The 25,995-nt window shown below is 40.2% G+C and overlaps 1 protein-coding gene across 2 annotated transcripts in view; it reads left to right on the forward strand.

Moving 5' to 3' along the window:
• Nucleotides 1-13,006: 13,006 nt before the first annotated feature.
• MAP7D3 (MAP7 domain containing 3) overlaps nucleotides 13,007-25,995 on the forward strand; it is an 82,177-nt gene continuing 69,188 nt past the window's right edge. Inside the window, exons 1-3 of one of the 2 annotated variants that reach the window (XM_077144767.1) lie at nucleotides 13,014-13,113; nucleotides 24,693-24,727; nucleotides 24,921-25,093. In XM_077144767.1, the coding sequence (XP_077000882.1) occupies nucleotides 25,057-25,093 (37 nt within the window). In that variant the 5' untranslated portion in view covers nucleotides 13,014-13,113; nucleotides 24,693-24,727; nucleotides 24,921-25,056. Of the gene's footprint in view, nucleotides 13,114-24,692; nucleotides 24,728-24,920; nucleotides 25,094-25,995 lie in introns of both variants that reach the window. The other variant, XM_077144766.1, reaches the window with a different exon arrangement.

Below are 25,995 nucleotides of genomic sequence, written 5' to 3' on the forward strand. Positions count from 1 at the left end.
GTCTAAACCTGTGTTCAAAAAGTGAGAAATATGCCCATCTCAGATTCAGAACAATTTCCAAATGCATGTGACCACACTTTCCTTCACATCCCATGCACGGCTTTTCCCATTGCCTAACATCATGTCAGCCGTGCACAAAACTCAGATACTTGCCTGAGTTATCCAGACTTGCTGAAACCTCACCAATTGATTTATCTGTCTACACACTCCACAAATAATTTTGAACACTTACTATGTGCCAAACACTGAGTTACACGTTGGGAATAAAGTGCTGAGAAGACAGGCAGAGGTAGCTGGGGCAGTTAATTCAGTAGGGAAGATAGTATTAAATGCATAATTACCCAATATGATGCATTCAGTCTTATTGCACACAACTTCAACCCACTACTTGCAGTTTTAATGCTCCTAAAGTTTTTGAAGGAATCCCTCCATAAGAAGACCTCACTGCCCAAATTGATTCATCAAGTCACTCTATTTTTAAAGCAGATCTTGTTTCTGATTAGAGAAACCTGACCATTTCATCACATTCACCCAGCTTCTCTTCCTAATTGTAACTAAAACTGCTTCTCTGGGAAATGCACCAAACACACATTTCTCCAATGAAAATGGCATCAAAAATACAAATCCTACCAAAATATTAGGTGATTGTTTACCTAACTGCAGTTTTTAAAAGATATTAAAGAAGTTTGGCAGTGAGGTGTCAAGATGGGCATTTTCTGATGTGAAATAAAGCACATTTCTGAATGACTGACTACTGATTTAAACGTCTCTTTTCCTATAGGATAACACAATATATTACATTTTCTTCCCACTTCCAAGTGCGATTTGGTAACAGAAACCAATTTGGAAACCAAATGAATCTTGGGCTTGCTATGAGCACCAGCCATTAATAAGGCTCTTCATATTTACCAAGTGTTCCACTGCCATTCTTATTAGAATAATAAGAGAATTTGTATGACTTAGACAGATTTTCTAAACTACAAGCTTAGAAGAGAGTGTCTAAATCTTTTATGACTTGCTGCATGAAATGCAGCTTGAACTTACAGTGTGATAAGAGGATTTGGCTAAGAATCAGTAATTTGCTGTAAGACTGTAAGTACTTCTGTCCCTTAATTTCCCCGGGCCTCAGTTTCCTTATCTGTAAAAATGGGGATAATAATCTGCCTATTTCCCAGAGTTGCTACAGAAGAAGATCAAATGAGAAGATATTTTGAAGGCAATTTTCAACATATAAAGTGCTACAGAAATGAATACGATTACTATCAATAAAATGGAATTTTCAACAGCAAACAACCCAATTTCTATCTTTCTTACATTGCCTCTAAACTTCTATAACTATTCCAAACTATGTGGCAGAAACTTATTTGACACCCAATAAATAAATCATGGAACATTCACACAAGAGAATACTATGCAACCATTGAAAGGAATAAAGTTAAATCTGTATGTTAGGTGTGGAAAGGTGGGTTGGGAAACGAGGAAGGGATTGAGGAATTTTCTTTTACATGCCATACAATTCTGTACTGTATGACTCTTTTCAAAATGATCATTCATTATTTATATAGTTTTAAAAATTGAATGAAAGGGGGAAGGAAGGAAGAAAGGGAGGGAGAGGAAGGGAAGGGCAAAGAAAGAGAGGTTGGAGAAAGAGAAAGGAAGGGTGGAAATTAAAGGGGCTTACTTTATACAGCCTATGATTCTGTACCGTTTGATTATTTTACAACAGCATGTATTACTTTTATAATTTAAAACACTGAAAGAAAGAATCAAAGGGAGAAAGGATGAGAAAGAGAAAGAAGGGTAGAGATTAAGGATTTTTATCTTATATTGCAATCAATTATTGCCATTTAGTTCTCTTTTTTTTTTTTTTTGCTTGGGCAGGCACCAGGAAACAAACCCCATTTAGTTCTCTTATGATGAATACTTACTATTTTTATAATTGAAAATGATTTAAAGAAAGAAAAGAGGGGGCAAAGGAAGGGAGGGAGAGAGGGAGGGAGAAGAAGAAGAAAGGAAGGGAAGTAGGGAGGGAGGGAGGGACAAATGGAAGAAGAGAGGAAGGAAGAAACAGAGTGAGGAAGAAGGAAGAGAGACACTTACCTGAGAACTGAACTCTTTTCAACTTCCCACCCCCGTGTCACTGTGGGGCCCAAAAGAAGAGTTTGGTTTACAAATGACCCCTACGATTGATGTGAAATGGTACAAGCAGAAATCAGGGGGCTCATTATCTGCTGGCCATGCCTCCGTCACCTTCTTTTCTGGATCAGACCAGCTTCTCTGCTCTTGCTTTATGGGGCTTATTGACCCAGGCAGATCCTTTTTTTGTGGCTGCAAGCACGTCATGGGTCTGCTCTCCCAAGCATGAAATCAGCATGAGCAAAGTTCTCAGGTTATTACATACCTGCAATAACCCATTCATTTGAGGGCTCATTCCCAGGTTCCACTAAGGTTTATCTTTAGTGCCTAGTTGATTATTGCTTTAATTAAATTGGATTTATTAAATGGGTACTTGCAGAGAATGGGGAGGGGCTCCTGTTCAGAACTTTGAACAGAAAGAGAAGTCTAAGAAGGCATTAGCATGTTCACATTTCACACTGTCAATAAGACACAGCCAGCTGTTCATCCTCACCAGAGATCCATTCTTCAAACTGCCTTGAAGAGAAATAGATTCACTGAACTGATTTGGTGTCATTTTTAGGAGGGGAATAAAATTTTGCCCCAGAAGGTGTCATCGCAGCCCCTTTGTAGGGGTGGGGTGGGGGGTGGGATATCACCAAATACCATCAAGAAAATAGCTATGGAGGATCCAGAGATGATCCCCTACTCCCCACCTCAGCCTCCACACTTCACAGACGAGGACACTGAAATCCAGAGGGGAGAATGACTGGATCAAGGTCAAAGAGCTTGTGGCTGACAGACTAGGAGCTAGAACTGAGGTCTCCTACCTCCCAGATTGCTTGTTTTTTCCTCTCCATCTCACACCTTAAATGGAAAAACTCAGTCTTATAAAAGACTGAATCAAACACTCTGGAGGCCAGTGATTCTCCATGGCAGGGAGTGGCACGTATAACAGACTCACTGATGAGTCATCCCCCAAGCCCAGAAGTTGTGATCAATATAGGGGACAAGCACTTAGGCATTGCGGAATGATAAACTTAGTTTGAATCTCAGTTGTGTGACTTAGGGCCAGTTCCCTAATCTCTCAGGAGCCCCCATTGTCCTCATTTGTGAAGCGTGGATAATGGAGCTCACCTCATATTGCTGTGAAGAGGGCATGAGAAAATGTGTGTAAAGTGCTTCGCCCAGTGTCTGGCACAGGGTCCCAGAGCCACAGCTCCTATCTAGGGCTCCACTGCTTCTCTTGGCCACTAGGCACTAACCTTAGGTTTAATGGCCTGTTCCCAACATGGGACCGCACATCTTACACCTTACAATGGACAACTGCCAAGAAACATATTGGCTCTCCCCTGGCATTTTGTGTGTATTTTACATTTTCCTGCTTTTTGACCTGTCTTCCCCCACAACACTATGAGCTCTGCAGGGGGAGAAACCTCATCTTATTCAGTGGTTCATATACTTCAATCAATATTTGATAAATAAATTCAATCAATATTTGATAAACAAAGGGGCTTTCTCCACTACTAGAGTTCAGGCTTCCTGAGGGCAGGGAAACATATCTCTCTCATGCCCCAAGAGTTAGCACAGTGCCTGGAATTACTTCCACTTATTTCCAAAGTATTCCAAAATAATTTAAAGGAGTATATACTTCTTGAATGTTCCAAGAAAATTCTCTGGAAGGAGACCATGGTGAGGATAGTTACTTCTAGAGAGGGAGACTGAAGGATTTGGTGACGGAGATGGCCTTTTCACTGCATAAGCTTTCGTACTGTTAGCATTTTAATCATCTGCATGTGTCACTTCTTCAAAGAAAAGCACTGCTTATTTTGTAAAAGATCTAATGTGATGCAAATGAAACAACTGAATGGAAAATAAAACTTGTGCAGAATAACGAAGAAGTTGAAGATCCCTGATCAGGAAAAAAAATGTCACCTGAGAAGGGAGAGCTTCAATGGGTATCTTCCATTCTCTGGAAGGTTGTAAGGAGAAGGTTGACCATCTGTTCTCCATATCTACCAAGTAATAGGAAATGGACTGAAATTGCAGTGGGAGATGTAGATTGGGTGTAAATAAGTCATTATTGACGGCATGAGCTGATAAACACCAGACAAGGCTATCATGGGATGTTATGAGCCATCTATCCCTGGAAACTCAAAGGCCTAGAGGGCCATATGGCTCTGCTGATTTACGTGACCTCTCATAGAAAGAGGGGGTTGAGAAGCTCTGTTCCTGTTTCTGACAGTGGAAGAGACCCTTAATCTGTTTAAGATCCAGGCTGTCATGGTTCCTTCTTTCTTTCCTGGGTTGAGCATCCCACTAGGCCAACTGAGATTCTGGTAATTGGTGTATAACATGATCCCCAACCTCAAGCCAACTACTGAATCCAGGGTTCAACCAAAGAAACAGCAAAAAGGTCCAATGCTGGAGGGGAAAAAAAAATCTAAGTTGACAACTTCCTAAGAGGTTTTCAAGGACAGTTCTTATTTGATTGCACCTGAAAACTACCATTCAACTGATTCCCTGCTGGTTGTCATTCCCATACGTATCATCATATTTTTACCACATTTATGGGCATCCCTTATCATTTTGTTTAGTAATACCACAGGTTTTAAAACATTACATAAATTTACATGTTTTAAACATTATATTAAAGTTTTCATAAGAAGAGAAGCAGCACAGCACAGTAGTTAAGAAAATATTCTGAAGCCAGAGTGTTTGCATTTCTCAGCATCTCACTGCCTCAGTTTTCTCATCTGAAAAATGGGGATGGTGATGAAGAAGATGATGATGATGATGGTACCTACCATTAGTGTTTTTATGAAATAAATAAGGTAAGATATGTAAAGGACTTGGAACACTGATACATAATAAGTGCTTTGCAGGTATTAGCTCAAGAGTATTCATTTAACCCACAAATATCTGAGTGCTCACTATGTAATAAAAGTCATAACTCTCAGATGCCAGAGATTCAGCAGTGAACAAAGCAGTTAACTCTTTACTGCTTCACAGAGTTTATGTGGGGGTAAATAGACAATAAACAATATAAACAAGTAAAACATATATTACAAGATGAAAAATGCCATAGGAAAAATGAAGGGACACAGAATTTCTGGAAGGAAGGTGGAGAATATGACCCTCAGTGATAAAGTGATAGCTGAACAAAGACCTGAAGGAAATAAGGGAGTGAGCCATGGGGATTCCTAAGGGAAGAACATCCCAGGTGAAGGGAACTACCCTGAGCACCGCAGAGGGGCTGGAAGCCTTTCTAAGAGCAGTACTGAGGTAAGTGTGTCAGGAGCAGAGTGAGTTAGGAGGAAAACAGTGAGAGAAGAGGTGAGAGAAGTAATGGAGGGCCAAGTCATACAGGGTCTTGCGGGCCATTTGAAGAACACTGTCTTTACTCTGGAGAAATTGGGAGCCACTGCAGGGTATTAAAAATGTTTATTTTAGAAAAAGAACTCATATACCCTTCACCCAGCTTCTCCAATTGTTAACATTTTGCCACATTTGCCTTGTCTCGTTCTACATATATAGTTTTTTAAGCATTTTAGACTAAGTCGGAGACACCATGCCCCTTTACCCCAAATAGTTCAGTGGGTACTTTCCTAAGAACAAGGATAGTCTCTTATATAACCATAATACAATGCTCAAAAATAGGAAATTTGACATTGATATTTATCTCATATTCAGTCCATATTCAAATGTAGCCAATTGTCTCATCAATGTCCTTTATGGCAGTTTCCCCCACTGATCCAAGATTCAAGCTACTTCAATCTAGGATCACTCATTTTTTTAACTGTTATGATTATTTTTAGGTTTTAATCGTAAAGGGCTCCTGAGCCATTTGTCAACTTTCACGATATTGGCATTTTTAAAGTGTACAGGCTAGCTATTTTTTTTTAGAATGTCCCTAATTTGGGGGGAGGGGTTGTCTTATGTTCCCTCATGGTTCAGGTCGTGCATTTTGGGCAGAAATAGCACAAGGGATATTGTATCCTTCTCTGTGTACCACAGCAAGGCCCACAGGAGATCAGTTTGTCCCATTATTGAGAACACTAACTTTGATCACTTGACTAAGGTGATGTCTGACAGATTTGTTCACTGCAAAGCTTATCATTTTCCTATTTGTAACATGTAAGTGATCTCTGGGAAACACTTCAAGTCTGTGTAAATATTTCTTTCCTTCTCAAACCTTCAACCAACTCAACTTGTTCAACTACTGGTGTGTTCTAGTGGTCTTTGGCTAGGGAGCATTGACACTAGAGAACTCTGCTGGGACCCAAGAGCTGGTAATGAGATTCATCTCCAAGATGCTGAAGGAAATGTTTCAGAAAGCTAGACCTTCTCAGGAGGACTAACTCAGGGTGCCTTACACAGATTTCCAGCTGGCTTAAAGCATGTAGCCTACCTGGATGATCTTATCGCACTGTTGGATGATAAGAAGAATGCCGTTGCTGGCATCTGGTAGGCTTTTGAGGGCAGTAAGGGAAGGGGAGTGTTCTTATTATAGCCTCAGAACTCATTTAAATCATTTCTTCTAGTTAGCCAATCTTGTCTCTCTTTTCACTGTGCCCCAGTGCTCTCAAAGTCAGGTCTAACCATATCCCCAGGAATATCTGACTAGGCTTCTACCTTCCTGGAAGTCCTGCTAATCCCGCTTAATTTCAAGGACTCCAGAATTCCATCCTTGGGCTTTACCTATGTTGTGGAACCAGGGCTAGTGAATCTGAGCTTCCATGGGCCTCATGTCAAAAAGACCAATCCTTATCTTTGGTACATCAGGGCCAATGGGACCCAAAAAATGTGATTTAGGGCCTCTTCTAGGAGTTCAGAAAAGTGATTGAAGGAGAGACTGTCTGTTCTCATGATGAGATATGTGGTGACACAATGGCCTGACTGATTATTTATACCTGGGAGGGGGTGGGGGATAGAAGTGGAGGGAATTGCTCAGAGAAGACTTCATAAAGGAAAATAATATCTGTGTTGAGTCCCAAAGAATGAGTAGAAAATTGTCAGAAGTTCAAGGGGAGGGAGGCAGACTGTGGAAAGACTATTCCAGGCAAGAGGAACAGCATGTGCAAAGTCACAGAAGAATGAAACCTAGTGATGCACTTCCCTAGCCAAAGACCACTAGGAACACACCATAGTTGAACAAGTTGAGTTTATTACTTGCTGTGAGGGAGAACACAAGGCAGAACCATGGGGTATCTCAGTAAAAGAGTATTAAGGAAACACTTGGCCTTTGGTTGTGTGATTTGGGGAGAATTTAAGAAAGCAAGGGTTTGCTCTAGATTAGGGGCTGTCAGAAAGCTGGGTTAGTTCCATCATTGGGTATTTTAATAAATCTCATCTACAGGGAAGGCAGACTAGAGCAAGGATAAAACTATAATTAGAAAAGAAACAGCAGTCATTCATATTGGCCAAGAGAGGGGATGGCATTTTGTGAGTTGCACAGTGGCCTTGTTTTTCTCCGTGCTTAGACAAAATTATGAAGTGGCCTTGTTTTGTCTCACTTTATCACAGTCTCAGAGTAACTTGGTCTGGCATTGGTGTTCTGTAAGATTATTTATGTCCAAAAGGAGAATATTATGGTCTAGCTGTGAGTGCCAGCCCAGTTTACACCAACAGCAAGACCTAGCTGTGAACAAAAGACCAGTTCCTGGATGTCAGGAGCTGCTGCTTTTCTTTCTTTATTTTCTAGGTACCCCTTTTGGCCAAGGACTGACAAAGCCAGACTGCACAATGTTAATCCATGATATCCATATCTTCCCCATGGCCAATCAGGAGGTTGTTTAGAGAGCATTATCTGTATTTGGACTACAGTTAGTCTCTCTTTGTTTTGGTGTTGGATAAGTTGTTGTATTCTCTGATGTGAAAACGGTTGTGAGGTAACATTAAGATTCTGGGCAGGAAGGGGTGGAAACAGCCAAAATGTCCATCAACAGATGAGTGGCTAAACAAGCTGTGGTGTGTGTGTATACACACACACGATGGAATATTATGCAGCTGTAAGACAGAATAAAGTCATGAAGCCTGTAACAACGTGGATGGACCCTGAGGACATTATCCTGAGTGAAATTAGCCAGAAACAAAAGGACAGATACTGTATAGTCTCACTAATATGAACTAACATTAATGAGTGAACTTGGAAAATTTATTCTTACACATTATATGGATATCCCCTTTTTAGCTTATGGTGTATTAGAGTGGCTAGAGGGAAGTACCTGAAGTTGCAGAGCTGTGTTCCAGTAGCCATGTTTCTTGAAGATGATTGTATAAGGATATAGCTTCCGCAGTGTGACTGTGATTGTGAAATCCTTGTATCTGATGCTCCTTTTATCTACAGTATGGACACATGAGTAAAAGATATGGATAAGAAATAAACAAATAATAGGGGGGAAAGGTTAAAATAAATTGAATGGATTGAAATACTAGTGGTCAATGAAAGGGAGTGGTAAGGGGTACCACATGTGTGGTAGTTGGCTTCAGGTGCCAACCTGGCTGGATGAAGGTGCCTAGTTCTGTTGCTGTGGACCTGAGCCAATGGCATGTGAAGTTCATCTGTCGCTGATTACATCCGCAGTGGGCTAAGGGGCGTGCCTGCTGCAATGAATGATGTTTGATTTAATTGGCCGGAAGCTTAAATGAGAGACCTCAACACAGCACAGCCCAAGCAGCTCAGCATATCTCGTCGCAGCATTTACAGCTCAGCCCAGGCCTTTGGAGATGCAGAAAGGAATCACCCTGGGGAAAGCTGTTGGAACCCAGAAGCCTGGAGAGAAGGCCAGCAGAGACTATCCTGTGTTTTCCCATGTAAGAAAGAACCTCAGTTGAAAGTTAGCTGCCTTTCCTCTGAAGAATTATACATTTTTAACTAAATAAATCCCCTTTTATTAAAAGCCAATCTATCTCTGGCGTGTTGCATTCTGGCAGCTTTGGCAGACTAAAACAGCATGTACAAGTTTTTTGTTTTTCTTTCTTTTGCTGGAGAGATACAAATGTTCAAAAAAATGATCATGGTGATGAATTAACAACTATGTGATGATATTGTGAGCCACTGATTGTAACCATGACAAGAATGTTTGTCTGTCAAGAATGTTTGTATGTTTGTTTGTTGTTTGTAATAAAAATATATAAAAAGAAAAAGATTCTGGGCAGGATGTATCAGTCAACTGTGACACAAGTATTTATCATAAACAAACAAGTAGTCTTTGTTACAGGTCTCAAATCCAGAGGCCTAGATTATGAAACCCACACAATGAAAACATGTGCCAGAATCCAACTGGGTCAGTTTTAGACAACCAGGCGGCTTTTTCTTTTATCCTAATCATAAACCGTTCTGCTTGCCCTGTAGTGTTTACGTAGGTGTAACAGCAGTATTTGCTGCAGCCACAAACTCTTCTTTGGCTGGCTAAGAGGAAATCAAGCGCTCTGTGATTGTCCATGACAACCCCAGCTAACGAGTTTAGCTAAATCAACTAGTTTGTTGATTTCCAGAGCAGAAGTTTCATAATTTAATACTTCTGCTAGAGTCAGAGACAATTTTCGGACCACCTTCCTAGTTGTATTATCCCTACTATGGGAATTGCAGCTCTTGGAATACACATAAAGAGGGAATCAATTATCCTTCCTGGAAGTTCTCTTGAACAATCTCTGTTTGCTTCATTTTGAAGGCTTATGGGTATTCTTTGGAAGGAGACATGATCCACTGGAGGAATGGTAGTTTTAAATCTCTAACAAATACCATGAATACGTAGGATAAATATAGTGTACAGCGTAGTATAAGGGTGATGTCCATATAAGAAGTCATACCCTAGTGGTGCACAGATAATATTAGGAGTATAAACATCATTTATATTTATATAGTATAATACTATATAATAATACAGTACTATATTAATATATACTATAATAATGATGATGAGCCAATTGTGTGTCTTTCATGCTGGACATATCCTTTGAGTAGAGTTACACAGTTCCTGCAGAGCGGGTTGAAGAAACAAACTGGCCATTGCAACCAAGATAGTCCCAATATTAGGGTCCACTCCTGATTGGCCAGGACTTGCTGATAGGAGTATAACTCCATCAAAAGCATTTTGTCGATGTGAGGTCAAGGCCTAAGTTTTACAGGACTAAAGTTTGAGATTAATAAAGTGAGGGAAACTCAAGTACCAGAAGTGACCTGTAAAAGGGACTCTACCTCCTGAAGTGTTTAAAGGAACAGCTATTAAGTTTTTGTCAGCAGGATTAGGTAAAGAATGACAGAAACAACAATCTGTTAAATTCAGAGTTGCAGTTATTGTCTGGGAAATACATCTAAGACAGCTTTGTTTTTCCTTAACTGGTAGAAGGAAACCACAGGGAGGCAAAAATAATAGGATGAAGATAAGGGAAGTTGCTTTAGTGTTCTAGAGGACATCAATGAGGAATAATAAACAAGATTAGTAAAAAAGTAAAGGAACAGAAAAGGGTGTTGAAGAATCAGAATTACTGTCATTCTGTCATCTTGGGCAGATGCTATTCACTTTTAAGTTCCATGGTTTGTTCTGTCATCTTGGTTGGAAGCTGTCCACCTCTGAAGCCTGCAGATTCTGGGAGGATTTTTAAGAATCCAAAATTTAAGCTCTTCAAATGGAATGAATGTTTAGTAATCAGGATTAAGTGATGCATATCTTTTGAGTTGAAAAACGTGAATCCAAGGATCAGTACCTTGGAGTTTTACTGCTGTGTCACTTGTTAGAACAGCACCTGATAAGATTCTTTCCATTGAGGCTCAAGAGCAGATTTTCTCCTGTGTCTTTTCCGGAAGTCTAAATCTCCGGGTTGCAGATCAGAAGAGTTTGTTTAGATGGACATTTGGGAAGTGTAGCTTGTACCTGTTGGTGATAAAAGTGGAGATATTGGGTGAATATATTTATTGTATCATATCTGCTTGTAACAGGGAAGAACACAGGACTGAAAGATTAAATTTCCAAACACATGGGGTGGCCTGTTATTAATTCATAAGGAAGTAACCTGGGGGTCCCAAAGGGAGTTGACTTTGTAGACATTAACGTTAATGGTATTGCTTTAGGCCAAGGAATTTCCAGGGTTTCTGAAAGCTTTGCTGGTTTAAGAATTCCATTAGTTCTTACTACTTATTGTGAGGACTATTGATGATAAGGACAGTGAAGTTTCTGTGTAAAAGGTAGAATTTTACAGAGCCCCTTAATAACAGTGCCAGCAAAATGAGTTCCCCATGTCACTAGAGAGATAAGTTCGAATTGCCCAGGTTAGAAAAAGCAAAATCAAGATTTTTTTGGAGCCCTCTGATAAGGAAAAGCTTTAACCCACTCTGAAAATAAACTAGCAACAACAAGACAAATTTATGGCCCCTTTGCAGGAGGTATTTGTATACCATCCATTTGTAGGTGTTCAAAGGGACCTCAAGGCTTTAGTTTCCATCCATGACCTAACTTTACCAGGAATATATCCTCAGCAGGTACGACATGTTTTGGAAACATCCTCAGCAATACCGCTAAAATTACTCCACAGTGTTGGTTCAGTTTCTTGACTAATTTATCTCTACTGTTTCAGATAATATCTTGAAAGAATTTTTGCTAAATTCCATTTTAAAGAATTCAGCACAACCAGTTTGCCCTCCTAAGGCGGCTAACCATTGTGTTTATACATTGAACCTTCAAATTTTTTTCCCAGTGCCTTTTTTCCAAATTAGCAGCTTCTCTCTGACAGTCAACAACAATCTCATTTAGTTTCTCTAAGCTTTCTCTTTTCTGAGTGTTTACAAGAGCAAGTATCATGGTTAAGGCTGCTCATTTAGCATAGCAGTCATCGAAGATTTTATAATGAGATTCTAGGCTCCTGATGTTTTGAATGACCCTCCACTTTTATCATAGTTATTTCCTGAAGTTAACAGCATCTAAAAGTTATTTGATGTGTCCATTTTTTTATTGGTGTTTCAGTTGTGATTAAAAAACTCTATTTTCAAGGTACTTTAAAGCCATATACTTACTATAACATAAATATCCTTTTGTTGGTAAGGCTAGGTGACTACAATTAATTAAGTCATCTCAATCGATTTAATTTTTATGAGAAATTTCTATTTTTGAGGGTAAATTTAGTTCTGTGATAGTGTATGCTATTTGGCAATTTTTAGTTTTACTTTTTAGTGTGAACAATTAACAAACATAATTAAATCAAGATTACTCAAGGGAGTCTCTAGAAAGTATGTGCAGTGTGTGGATAGTTTTCTGACAATGGTAAGCAAATATAGTGTTTTCTTTTTTCAGATAAAGAAAGGAGGATGCCGAGTTGAGAGAGTGGCAGCAATGGATGGTTATATGTGAAGGAGAAAGGAACAATACTTTATAGGAGGTTAGGTAACTAACTAAAAACCGATGAGTATTTTTTAAAATACAAGAGTTTTTACAGCATGGAGAACCATTAAGTTTAGTTAGAACTAACTGAGGTTTTCACACATTTTGGCATTATTAATATATCTTCAACAAGGGATATATGTCTTAGCTACTGGATCTGATAAAAGACTGAAATAAGCAATGGCTCTCTAATGATTTCCATGTAACTGTCAGTATCCCTAATTCCTGTTTAGACCCTTTAAGAACAAAGGGGGAAAGGGGCTTGTAAATCTGGAATCTTGGAAAAATTTTCTGGTAAACAGTTCTTTTATCAGTGTTTGTACTTATACATGAATATCTTTCTTTCACCTTAGAAAGTGATCAATCATTGAAATAGCTTTATATATTTATATATATATAAACTTGTCTTGGTCCACTTGTGCCACAGTTTAGGATAGGTCATAGTTGGTTGGCTAGGATACAGTAGAGAGGTCTGGGAGGGGCCAGGGTATAAATATGGGCTCACCCCCTGAGAAAGATCAGTTGCTGGATGAAGATCCTGAAGGAAGACATCGCAAATCCACTGCTGCGGCAAGGCTCCTGCTATCCAGAGCAGTACCAGCATCCACCCACAGACCAGGTGAGCAGTGACATTTGGTATCCATTGTGTCCCATGGGAAGAAGCAGGCTTGGCCAAAAGAAGAAATAGAACAAGGTAAGTGGAGATCCAGGGTATGGGGTACATGGAACAAGTAGCAGAGTGCAGTCATCAGATTAGGGTTTAAGGGTGGAACTCTCCCAAGTGGACTATTTTATTTTATTTTATTCTTCCTTCCTTCCTTCCTTCCTTCCTTCCTTCCTTCCTTCCTCCCTTCCTCCCTTCCTCCCTTCCTCCCTTCCTCCCTTCCTCCCTTCCTCCCTCCCTCCCTCCCTTCCTCCCTTTCTTCTCTTTATTTCTCTCTCTTTCTTTCTCTAATCTATGTATCTATTATCTATCTATATCTATCTATCTATCTATCTATCTATCTATCTATCTATCTATCTATCTATCTATTTCTATATTCTTTTTTCTCCAAAGACAACCTGAGAGAGCTTACAAAGAGTCTTCCAATATGGCAACCTAAATAAGTTTGAAAGAAAGTAAGAAATATGGGAAAAAGAGATAAAGGTACTAGGCAGTTAACCTAGTCAAAAGAGCAAAGCAAAACTCCACTTCTGACAACAGACTAAAAGCAAATGGGAGTATTTGAACTAAGAGGTAGAAGACTACTTCAGAGGGGGTAATGAATCTGGACTTTAAAAGATAAATGGCATTTTATGGGTTGAGATGAAGTTTAGCCTTTCGGGCAGACGGAAAATGCCAATACCTGCACTGAGGCCTGAGTTAAGTGTGTCCAACAGAGATGGTGGGGAGAAACTCTGGGAAATGGTAAGTGTGGAAGGGAAAACAAGGAACAAATTATACAGGGTCCTGAATGATTGCTAAAGGACTGGACTAGGCTCCTTTGCAATCACTCAGCGGATTCCAAATGTATCGAAGAACAGAGAAACGTAACTATGTTTTTACAAATATGTTGGAGAATAGGGTACATTAAGTGTCTCAGTGTGACTGCATGTTAATCCCTAAATCTGGGATGACAGGCAGGGCTGTGTCTTTAACAAGGGTTATCAAGTTACTATGATGTGAGCAGTCTATGACATCACTGAATAGCGACAGACTATGTGGGTGCACTTTGAGATGACGATGAGGAAATGGAATTGATACTTAAAGGGCCTCATAGTTAATAATACCCGTTTACATCTATACGCCTACCCTACAGGAAGGTTTTCATGGAGCTACAGGCATAATTCCCTGACATTACTGTACACGTCTCCCCACAAGGTGTCTCCGCCTGGCTGAGAAACCGAAGTGAGGGTGGAGCCATGATGCCCCCACTGTGAGGGGTTGACTGACCTCTCCCACTAAGGTTCCCACTGGTGGCGGCTGGGCCAATGGCTGGTCTCCTTAGTAACAGCCTCTATCTTCAGCCAATATGTTTGATTCTCTTTACAACACCTGACGCTGGTTTCGTCCAATCAGTGTAATAGGGATGACCCTAGACGTCAGTGCACACACACACACACACACACACACACACACACACAAACACACACACACCCACAAAACACTTCCACCACTCCACACTGCACTCCTGTTCCATGCGAAGGTTTCATAGGGCTACAGAGGCCATCCATGACATTTCATTCACAATGTCATCTCAACGGCCTACCACTGGCTGAAGGGACTCATGTGAGGGTGACGCCATGATGCCCCCGTTGTGAGACGTTGATTGACCTCTCTCGCTAACAACCCCCCATTGGTGGCAGTTGGGCCAATGGTTGGCCTCTTTAGTAAAAGCCTCTGTCTTCAGCCAATGTGTTTGATTCCCTTTCCAGCACGCAACATCTGGGATGGTTCATTTGGAGTAATAGGAAAGGCCGTAGAAGTCAGTGCCTCCAAACACAACACCTCCACCACCCCATGTGGCACTCCTCTTTCACGGGAACACTTTCATAGGGATACAGAGGCTTTGCATGTCATTACTATTCACAATGCCAACTCAAGGGCCTATCAGCGGCTGTAGGGACTCAAGTGGCTAGAACCATGATGCCCCCATTGTAAGGCATTGAGTGGTATATTCAACTAAGGACTCCCATTGGTGGCATCCGAGCCAACGGCTGGTCTCCTACTTTGTAACAGACCGCTATATCTGCCTACCCTAGGTGGGGTTTGTGTCAGAGCCAAAGTTGAAAAGGTCTGGCTCCCATTACCACTCTCCTGAGTCTACAAAATACATACACTGGATTTTATGAAGAGATTATTTTGAAGTACACAGTCTTGACATTTTAAGTGATAAATGTCACTGAGATTTTGTAGAATTAGACAGGATTATACAAAATGGGAAAGAAATGTTAAAATCTCTTAGCATAATTATATTTGCATCTATATAAATACGTATAATATATATTGCCAGTCATGAAGGTTTGGGCATTGTCATGGCCCCATTTGTACCCTTTAAAAGTGATTTAAATTTGTTTTGGGGATATTTATATGAATTTGGCCATGGTTGCTATGGAGACCTGGAAGCTCATCCAAACTTCTCTGTGGTTATGTTTGAAATGATGCCTTTGGGGAGATTCAAATTATGAGAATGAGAACTGTGGGTGTCTGCCTCTCATGAAGTCACTTGTTATCAGCTACCATCATCTACTAAGCTAGAAGGACTCATAGATTCCCAATCTTAATAGATGATTACCTTTCATAGTAGATCTTTTATCCTGTCAACCATCATGAATAGCATGCCAAATTAATTTGGGGGGATAAATGGATGTGCTTTTTAGGAGAGTTTGGCTCTATTTTCAGCTGTGAATTATGCATTAGAAAGAATTATTTGGACAGCATTCATCATCATTTCCGAAGTTAATGAAATTCCATTACACTTCAGTACATTTTCATTTCACCTAGTGGTAAATTAATTCTCCCCCACTCTTTCTCTCTGTCTCCATCTCTCTCTCGCTTCTTTTGCATCATTTACAGTAGTTAGAGTGGGGACATGGAGAGGCTTCATAAATAGAATAAGTTAAATAAGGGGCAGAAAAGACAGATGTTACTTATTCCCTCGATCACGATGATGTGCTCTGTAACTCAATGCCAAGATGAGCGAGGTTGTTTGTTTTCACAGCTGCCACTACTGTTCCCACCGCTCAAGAATTCAGAGCAGGGGGAAGGCAAGGGTGACTGGGCTACAACTTAGAAGATTGACCCCCATCTCCTTAATGCACCAATCACACTTGTCAGCAGCAGTGGCAGCATATGCCACCCAGTCATATTGTTGAATAGACTCCTTGACTTGGGGAAGCTCCTTGGGCAGCTAAGAGCAACAACAGCACCACAAGTCCAGCTTTGCCCCACTGAGAATAAGGAAGTCTGGAGCTCTCCTAGGTGCTAGATGTATTTTAATTATTGGCCTGGTCCTTCCCTGGTCCCACTCTACTTCTAGTCCTAGGCATTGCCCAAACCAGATCCTGCCAATAGGCAAACAAATCTCTTCTGTCCAGTTCTCTGGGAACTGACCAAAGTACACCCTGGAAGCTACTCTGACCACCATTCATGGTTAGCTCTGTATGTTTCTAGACACTCCTTCCAGTGAATAGTGTAGCAGTTAAAAGAGAGCTCTGACTCTGAACTCTGAAAGAACATGTTTTGAGTGCCTTGAACCACTGTGGGAGCATTGCTAAGTTCCAAACAAATTTGAAGCCCTAGTTTCAACAGCATAAACTGGAAATGATCTATCTCTCTCACAGGTTTTCTAGAAGGAATAAATAAGATAATGTGTAGGAACGTATTGTGCATAGAACCTTAACTTTAGTAAATAGCAGTTATTACTATTAACTCATTCTAGTGGTCACTGACTACTTCCTTCTGACCTAACTTCTAGCTCACAAGTTCTCTTTCACCTATGTCTAATACACTGTTAAATCTATAAATCTACTCGTTTTAATTCTTAATTTCAGTTATGGCATCTTTAAGTTCTAGACTTTTCTTTCTTTTTAAAATTTCCATTTCTCAATGAAATTTCTCTTTATCTCCTTGTACATAGCATGCTTATGTAATGCTTTGTTTAGAAGACTGATCTACTGCTGGTTAATCCTTCATGTTAAGGTACGCATCCTTTTCTCTTTGCTCTTGGGCACAGCCTCCTACCCAACACCCCTGAGGCTTAGCAGGTGATGGGAGGCACTGAGGTGTGACAAGCCCAGCCTCCAGCACTCATGTTTGTACCCCTGGCTTCCAATCTAAGCCAGTATTGGGCAGTCTAACATGGTATTTACCTCCTTTCCCATTACCCCTCTCACATAAGCATGCCAAGATATATTTGTTCATATAAGTTATTTAGAGTTGGCGTTCTGTCTACAGAAAGTTTGAGAAGGGCAAAATTTCTCCCTACTCTTTTTAACTGATTTATTCATCCCAGTACTGAGTCCTATCAGACTCTGTGCTAAGCAGAGAAATATTGACAGAGTGCCTGTTCTCTTCCAAGCACCACACTAAGGATTTAATGGTCAGCGAAATTAGACATGCTCCCTATTCTCACAGAACTTAATGTACTAAAAAAGGAAGATATTAGTAAAATAGACACATTAATAATTTAATAATGCAAAATTAATTGTAGGTGCTCTGTAGGGGTAGATTTATCATGAAGCTAAAAAGGCTAATGAAGCTCCAAGAAATCTTCAGGGTCCCTCACTTGAACAGGCCCCTGAAAGTGCTGGGAGTTGCTGGGAGTCACCGAGTGTTCTAGGTGGAGAGGATGTGAATACCCATAGGACGATACAGGACTTGAGGTAAAGAGGAAGACAATTTTCAGAGTGATTTAATTATGCAATTAAGAGGTGACGTGTTATAAACTTGCAGCCTTCAGACAGATTTGTGTGGTGTATTTTTTTTTTCTTAAGAGAGAGAATGGAACTATTGAATCATTTACAGAAAGAAAAGCCTTCCAAGTTCCTAAATATAAAAAAACTATGCAAAAACAAGTCTGTTTCCATGGCTGAAAAAGTCCTCAATTCTGTCAGAACCTTTTGAAATGACCACAGGTAGTTGGATTGTTTTCTGGTTGATGGTATTTGGCCAAACTAACTGAAATGAAATCAACCAGATGGCAATCCCATTAATTGTACAGTCACCAGCCATTTTCTAGCAAAGAAAAAAAAAAAGACCTCCAAGTGAGCAATTCAGGTATATAATAAAAACAGAGATTCTTGCTTACAGATAGTAGTCATCACTTTCGATTACTCTTCAGCCTGATTTATTAGCCCTGTGTGACAAAATGTATATTTATTCAAACTATTTGATGCTCTCTATTTCAATTAACTCCAGACAGTTCCCCTCCAGAGACAAAAGCTTGAGGCCATATGTTTGTTTACCTACATTAACCAAATTGGCGTGTTATCAGGCAAATACAACCATAGCAATATCTGTCTAGTAAACTGCCCAAAGCACCCAGGGCAGGAGAGTGATTTGAGTCAGGTGGAGATAAGAGGCTGCCTTGATTGTAATTTACAATTGTCAGGGAAATGACAGAACTAGGGAGTTGCCCCAGTGAAAGCAGAAGCCATTAACGAGGGGAAGTAATTAGTATTGATCTTGAAAGGTACAGTAAATCCTCTGACCACCTGCATCCTCTTATCAAGAGATGGTCTCCAAGAGTCACCAACCCTGTGCAGCGCAGATGGCCCTAATTCGAAATGATGCATAATGTAGTCATTTGAAGGAGCACTGAGTTAGACTGAGCATGAGAAGGCTCACGTGTCAGTCCTGGCTCCATCACACTGTGACCTCAGACACATTAATAATTTAATAATGCAAAATGTAGGTGCATTACTGTCATTTCTGTCCTGTGGGTCTCAATTTGTCCATCTGCAAAAGGAGAAAAGTTAAAAGGTCACACACACGTACCCCTTCTAATTCTACAAACTTCCCTTTCCTGGGAGGGTTTTAGAGAAAGTGATCAATTTCTCAAGATGGAAAGGAAACAGGTGTACAGGTGTTTTGTCTCTCTCCTTTTTTTTTTTTTTTCTTGCATGGGCAGGCACCGGGAATCGAACCCAGGTCTCCGGCATGGCAGGCGAGAACTCTGACTGCTGAGCCACTGTGGCCCGCCCAAACAGGTGTTCTCTTAATGGTCAAAATTAAGTTTCCAGAAGTGTGTATGTAGTTTGAATCAAAATATTGCCCAACAATCTCTCTTTAGGCCAGGCTTCCGGCTGAGATCATGAACTGAAGTCTTTCTCCAGGGTTTTACATTTTACTCTGGAACGATTTAGTCACCACGTAATATGTGGCCAGCTAGTGCCGCTGTCAGGGCCCACTTATCATAATACTTTATTTTAGCCACTAGCAAGATGATGAGACCAAATTACGATGCGTTTTCATCCTAATTTCCTTGAAAATTTCCCATCTCACCAGCAATATATGAGAGTTCCAAAAGCTCAGCATCCTTGCCAGCAATTCATATTATCAATTTTGGTTTTGATTTTGTTCTGTCTTAGCCATCCTAATAGGTGAGCAGTAGTATCTCACTGTGGTTTTAATTTGCATTTCCCTAATAACCAATGATGTTGAACCTCTTTTCACATGCTTATTTGCCAGCATTATGCTCCCTCACAAGTTTTCAGGTGGTTTCTTATCCCTTCCTTCCCAGAGAAATGATTTTAACAGAGATTTCTTAGAGACCAATTTTTACCCCCAGGATTTTTTTTAACATTCTTTTTTTTATTTAATTTTTTTAATTTTATTTTTTTAAATACCAAAAAAACACCAAATAAACGCAAACATTCCTATTTTGATCATTTCAACACCAAATAAATGCAAACATTCCTATTTTGATCATTTCATTCTACATCTATAATCAGTAATTCACATCATCATATAGTTGCATATTCATCATCATGATCATTTCTTAGAACATTTGCATCTATTCAGAAAAAGAAATAAAAAGAAGACAGAAAAAAACTCATGCATACCATACCCCCCACCCCTCCCCCTCACTGACCACCAGCATTTCAATCTAAATTTATTTTAACATTTGTTCCCCCTATTATTTATTTTTATTCCATATGTTCTACTCGTCTGTTGACATGGTAGATAAAAGGAGCATCAGACACAAGGTTTTCACAATCACACAGTCACATCGCGAAAGCTATATCATTATCCAGTCATCTTCAAGAAACATGGCTACTGGAACACAGCTCTACATTTTCAGGCAGTTCCCTCCAGCCTCTCCATTACATCTTGAATAACAGGGTGATATCTACTTAATGTGGAAGAAGAACCTCCAGGATAACCTCTCGACTTGTTTGGAATCTCTCAGCCATTGACACTTTGTCTCATTTCACTCTTCCCCCTTTTGGTAGAGAAGGTTTTCTCAATCCCTTGATGCTGAGTCTCAGCTCATTCTAGGATTTCTGTCCCACGTTGCCAGGAAGGTCCACACCCCTGGGAGTCATGTCCCACGTAGACAGGGGAAGGGTGGTGAGTTTGCTTGTTGTGTTGGCTGGAGAGAGATTACCCCAGGATTTTAATAGCAGTGTCAGGCTTGGGGAGAAAAGCATGGAGAGGCTAGAGGAAATGAAGGGTATTTGGGGGAATACCACATAAGTGACTACAGACTTCTGGTAGTAAGGCTTGTCCTAATTCTAAAAATTCTTCCCAGTACTAGCTTCTCTGGTTTACATGCACACATTCACACACACACACACAGACACATGCATACACACTTGACACACTCCCCACAGTTTTTTTACACACACACATACACACTTGACACACACGCTTTTTTCATGCACACTTTACACATACTCACTGTTTTTTTTTTAATTAAAACAATTCAATAAAAAATAATTTCAGAAAATGAGTCTGGTTGCTGAATCATTATACTGATATTTCTTTTGGCATCCAGTATCTTAGAGCAGCTAGAAATAAATACCTAAAATTGTGGAATTGTAACCCATACCAAACTCTGAAATCTGTTCTATGACTAATTGTTGCATTGTGTTTTGAAATTTATTGCTTTTTTGTATTTATGTTATTTTTCACAAAAAAGAAAAGAAAAGTCAATTGTGATGATAAATGCACAGCTATGTGATGATAGTGAGCCACTGATTATACACTTTGGATGATTACATGGTATGTGAATATATAATATATATAAATAAAAATAAATAATTTAAAAATTGTTTTAAAGTGAGTTGTACAGCAAATCTAAATAGTAGGGCAGCTGTAACAAATCACTGAAAATCCACATGTGCTGCTGGCTACGTTATTACAGTTATGATTCATATTAAGTGAGATGAGAACATTTATTATCTTTGCAATCTTCTCTTTCCACTCTGAAATGAAGTCGCCATAATTTCTCATTTTTTTGCTGTTGAAGAAGCAGCCACAAAACTTGATTCTTGAAGGTTGGAACCTTCATAGCAGTGATCGCAAAGTTCATTTTGACTCACCAAATATTTATTTAGTCCCACACATGACAAGCATTAAGCTAGACAGTATGGGAGAATATGATGATAAATATGACACAATTGCAATCCCTGGAGGGGAATTTGTGGTCTAATTGCACCTCAGGATTATTTCTGGGAACAGCTGAAAATTCTGCCTGAGAAGTCCAGATTTAATCCATGGAGTCTAGTTATAAGGCGAACCCTTGGTTTTTGTTGTTGTTTTTCCAAATAGGTTTTTTCTCTGTCTATGACCCTCTAAACACAAAGCTTCCTTTACTCCCCAACTCACTTCCTTTCTCTTTAACAGCATTCTTAGCTTTTGTTAAACTATTTCCTGTTCACATTTTGCAAGTGCCCTTGTTTATTATTCTCTGCCTTTAAAAAAAGAAACTATAGAGACAACATAAAATGTGTTTTATAAGCCTTAGCATGTATCCTTAATCTATGGGAACAGAAAAAAAAATCAAAAAAGGGGTGACGTCTTGGGGCAAGGGTAAAATCACTGTTTTTATTACATAGATGGATAGATTGATTTTTGTTAAGGAACCTCTTCACTAATTAATAATTTAGTAAGAGAAAGCAGATGAATTGACAACAAGTAAAGGAAGTCCATTCCTCTCAATGAACAATTCTGTGTGTTTATTATAGAAGAGGATTTTGTGTTTTGTGACAGAGGAGGGTTTGATTCACTTAAGGACACAGTCTATTCTTTAATCATTCACGTTAGAAGCAATCGCGCTGATAATCTGAAACAAAGAGTAGTCAAAAATACTTCCCCTTAATGAGTCACCTATCCTTCCACAGTCTGTTTCTCCCTCCATCCCTGCCCAGCAAGCAATTTTTTTAAATTAGAGAAAATATTTTCCCGAGGTAACCTCTCCCCCTACAGGCAACTAGCTAACCAAGCTGATCAGTTCCCTGAGGAGAGGCTCTATTACTTCCTGTACATTCATTAATAACAGGGGCTATGTAGGGGCAGGAGGGGAATATCCCTTCCTAAAAATATACATGTCCTCGCCTGCCATGCCAAAGACCCAGGTTCGATTCCCAGTGCCTACCCATGCGAAAAATATATATATGTATAAATGTCCACCTCCAGAGTGTACACACACAGCTGGAGGTGGGTGGTATAGGGCAGTAGGTAAGAGCTGAGATAGGCAGGGGATGCTGTGTGACCTTGGATTAACTGCTCTCTGAGCCTCAGCTTGCTCAGCTGTAAAATGTGTATCATAATACTTTTAACTCATGAGGCCATGGCTAGACCTAAATGCGTTAATGCAAAACACCTGACTCTGTATGTCCTTGGCACTCTCAGCCATTATTATTAACGTCATTGTTACTACTAAAATTGTTGACTACAAAGAATCATTACAAGAGGAAGTAGATCCTCTCAAGTAGGGGCTAGGGGTTGGTTGAAAGTAATTTAGTATAATAATTAAGAGATTAAGGTTTTTGCTGTTTGAAAATGCATTACAACAGATTCAGGTTATCTCCACAATAGGCTTTGCTTCAGCTTCTCTAGGTTTCCGGCCAGACCACCTATTCTTCCCCGAGAAGGACTGGGGCATCCTTTAAACAGGTTAATATCATTCATTAGTTCTCCTAATCTTGCTCCAGACCCGGCAGCTGCGTTCTGTCTTCTGAAGGTGGTTTTGCGACTATCTAATCTCTCCCATTCTGAGTCAATTTTAAGGGATCCCTGAAACAGTTTACTGTCATCCGTGCCTACGTTAACTATCTGTGTAACTTTGGTATAAATCACATTTCTTCTATGTAATGCTGCCAATTGGCCTAGAAATTCTCTTAAGGATAATCCCTTTCTTCTCAGAGCTTCTAGAATTCTGGAATTCCAACTGGGAGAGGGAGAGGAAAATAGACAGTATAAGCCTGTGGTTGATGGAAGCCAAAGGCATATCATGTGTACTTTATAACACTGCCCAGAGTTGCTCTTTTTCCAGTTATTGGGCTTACCAGTACTGACGCAACCCTTGTATTATTTGGCATAGTGAAATCCCATAAATTATCTGGTCAGCTGGGTGACTTCTGGTATTTTTCTCCGTCTCCTTGCATGGAAGCCATACTGCTTTTCTTCGCTAGGTGGCAGCAACACTTAGCTTTGCCAACTAGAAAGCGCTTCCTTTCTGTTGTCATTTCTATGATCTCTATTATCAATATGCTTTTGATTTGGGGGCATCGCGATACTTTTTCTTTTTTGTTTGTTTTTTGTTTTTTTGGGGGGGTGCATGGTCCGGGAATCGAACCTGGGTCTCCCACGTGGAAGGTGAGCATTCTACCATTGAACCATCCGTGCACCTCCTCGATAATTTTTATTTCTATTATTATTTTTCTGAGCAATTAATTGTTTAATCCGAGCACAAGTAATCACAAATAATTGTACAGATTTCAGAAAAAAGGCATAGAATTCAAAGCCTAGAAAGAACTGTAGCATTAGTGGAGTATGACCCTTTGATTTACAGAGGGTGAAACTGAACTAAAGTGACTTGCCCAAGGTCACACGGGTACGTAGTGGCAGTGTGGGAGCTAAAGCTCAAGTCTTTTAATCTCAGACCCAACCTCTTCCCCTTTTCTTCTTTTGGGGGGTGAATATGCACAGTACTTTCACTTTTTTGACCAAAGCGACAGCTGGGTTTTGTTGTTTAGAGCCTCTAGTTCCTCATCTGTAATATGGGGATAAATAATGGTTCCCCACAGGGTTTTATGAGAATTTGATGATATCATGCATGTAAAGGAAAGCCAGGGGTGTAACACACACACACACACAAACCTAGGGAGGAGACATTACAAACAAGGAATGCCTGTTGGCATTTTGCACCACAATTTCCCATAACAGACTGAGAGAACTCACAACCTATACGATGCTCTCTCTTTTCCCTACTTAGGACAATGCATGCCTTTTTTTTTTTTGTATGCTGTATGGCGGGGTCACATTTCATTATTTTTCCATGTGAGTATCCCCTTATTGCAGGACCGTTTGTTGAATTTTTGCTTTTGGTTTGTTTTTTTGTCTGTCTGCTTTGCTTGTTTGTTTTGTTTTGGGGGAAGTGCATGGACCGGGAATTGAACCTGGGTCTCTCGCATGGCTGGCGAGAATTCTATCACTGAAATACCCTTGTACCCCTGAATGTTTTTGTTTGTTTCTTTTTGCATGGGAAGGCACCGGGAATCGAACCTGGGTCTCTGGCATGCAGGTAAGAACTCTGCTGAGCCACCGTGGCCCACCCTCTGCGTGTCCCTTTAACAAGAAAAATAAAGCTATATTCAGGAAATAATAGGAAGGGGAGATAGAAAGGGAAAATTGGCATCCAACAAGGATGCCTAAGGCCTTTTTCAATGCTAACAATCTCTGGTACTAATATCAAGGTGATATGCCTCTAATTCTAGGTTTCATCCCTGGGAGAGGAAGTTCCTTCAGTTACCTCTCCCAGCTCCATCATTGACTTCTCTACAAAGACGAGGTGGAAGAGTTAGGCACAAGAATTGCACATCAAGTCTACAATCCATCTGACTTCTTTGAACAATGCACAGAACCATCCCGCACAATAGTATCAACACAGGTGGGTCTCAACTTTTTCACCTTACAGCTTGATGGCGCGTGGTGGAGGGGGAGTGCTGTGCTTGCAGGTGCCACAGCATAACAACCAGCAGGGACCCACTTCTCAGAAATTATTCTTAGGACAGAAACTACTGAGTGCCTCCAGAGAGCTTAGGAGGGGGCCAGAGTCTGTGGCCGGTAAAGTCCTGGAGCATTACTGTAGCTAAATTAAATCCACGGGATAATAATGCCTTACATTTTCAAATTGCCTACCTTCGTGATTTTTATCTCATTTGATCCTTGAAAAGAGCACTATGGAGTCAGTACAGCGGTAAGATGCCCCCGTTTTATAAATGAGGAAAGTAGGATAGGCAGAACAAGAGTAAGCACTGAGGCTTTCAAATCATACAGACCTGAACTTTGTATCACGGCTCTGGCACTTTGGGAAAGTTAATCTTTCTAAGCCTCAGTTTCCTCAGCTGCAAGATGGGGATAATAAGAGTGTCGACTCCAAGGGTTGCTGTGAGGATCAAATGAGATAATGCGTGGAAGCCAAGAGCCTTAATACTCAAAGATGTTACCTATTATTAGTAAATCATTGACAGTTCGTAAGTGACAGGGGTCTGAACTGGCAGCTGGAGTCCAGAGGGCTAAATATTCAAATACATAGACCCTGCAGTTAGACTTTGCTTTGTAAAGAGGCAGTTTTTTCTTATCAGCCTTTTGTCCTTGCTGAAAACTCACAAGTGACTCTCCACCATCTTTTTCAGTGAAGTGCTTCAGATATTCACACTCCCACATGTTTCTTTGGTTAGATTGGGCCGAGATCTAGTTGTTCATCCGGTTCTGTGTTATGAGCATGGTCATTTCTGCTCCAAGAGTCTGTGCAGAAGGGGGAAGTTAGAAAAAAGCCAGGAAAGCACT

Source organism: Tamandua tetradactyla, chromosome X, assembly GCF_023851605.1.
Source record: "Tamandua tetradactyla isolate mTamTet1 chromosome X, mTamTet1.pri, whole genome shotgun sequence".
Classification (NCBI taxonomy): Eukaryota; Metazoa; Chordata; class Mammalia; order Pilosa; family Myrmecophagidae; genus Tamandua; species Tamandua tetradactyla.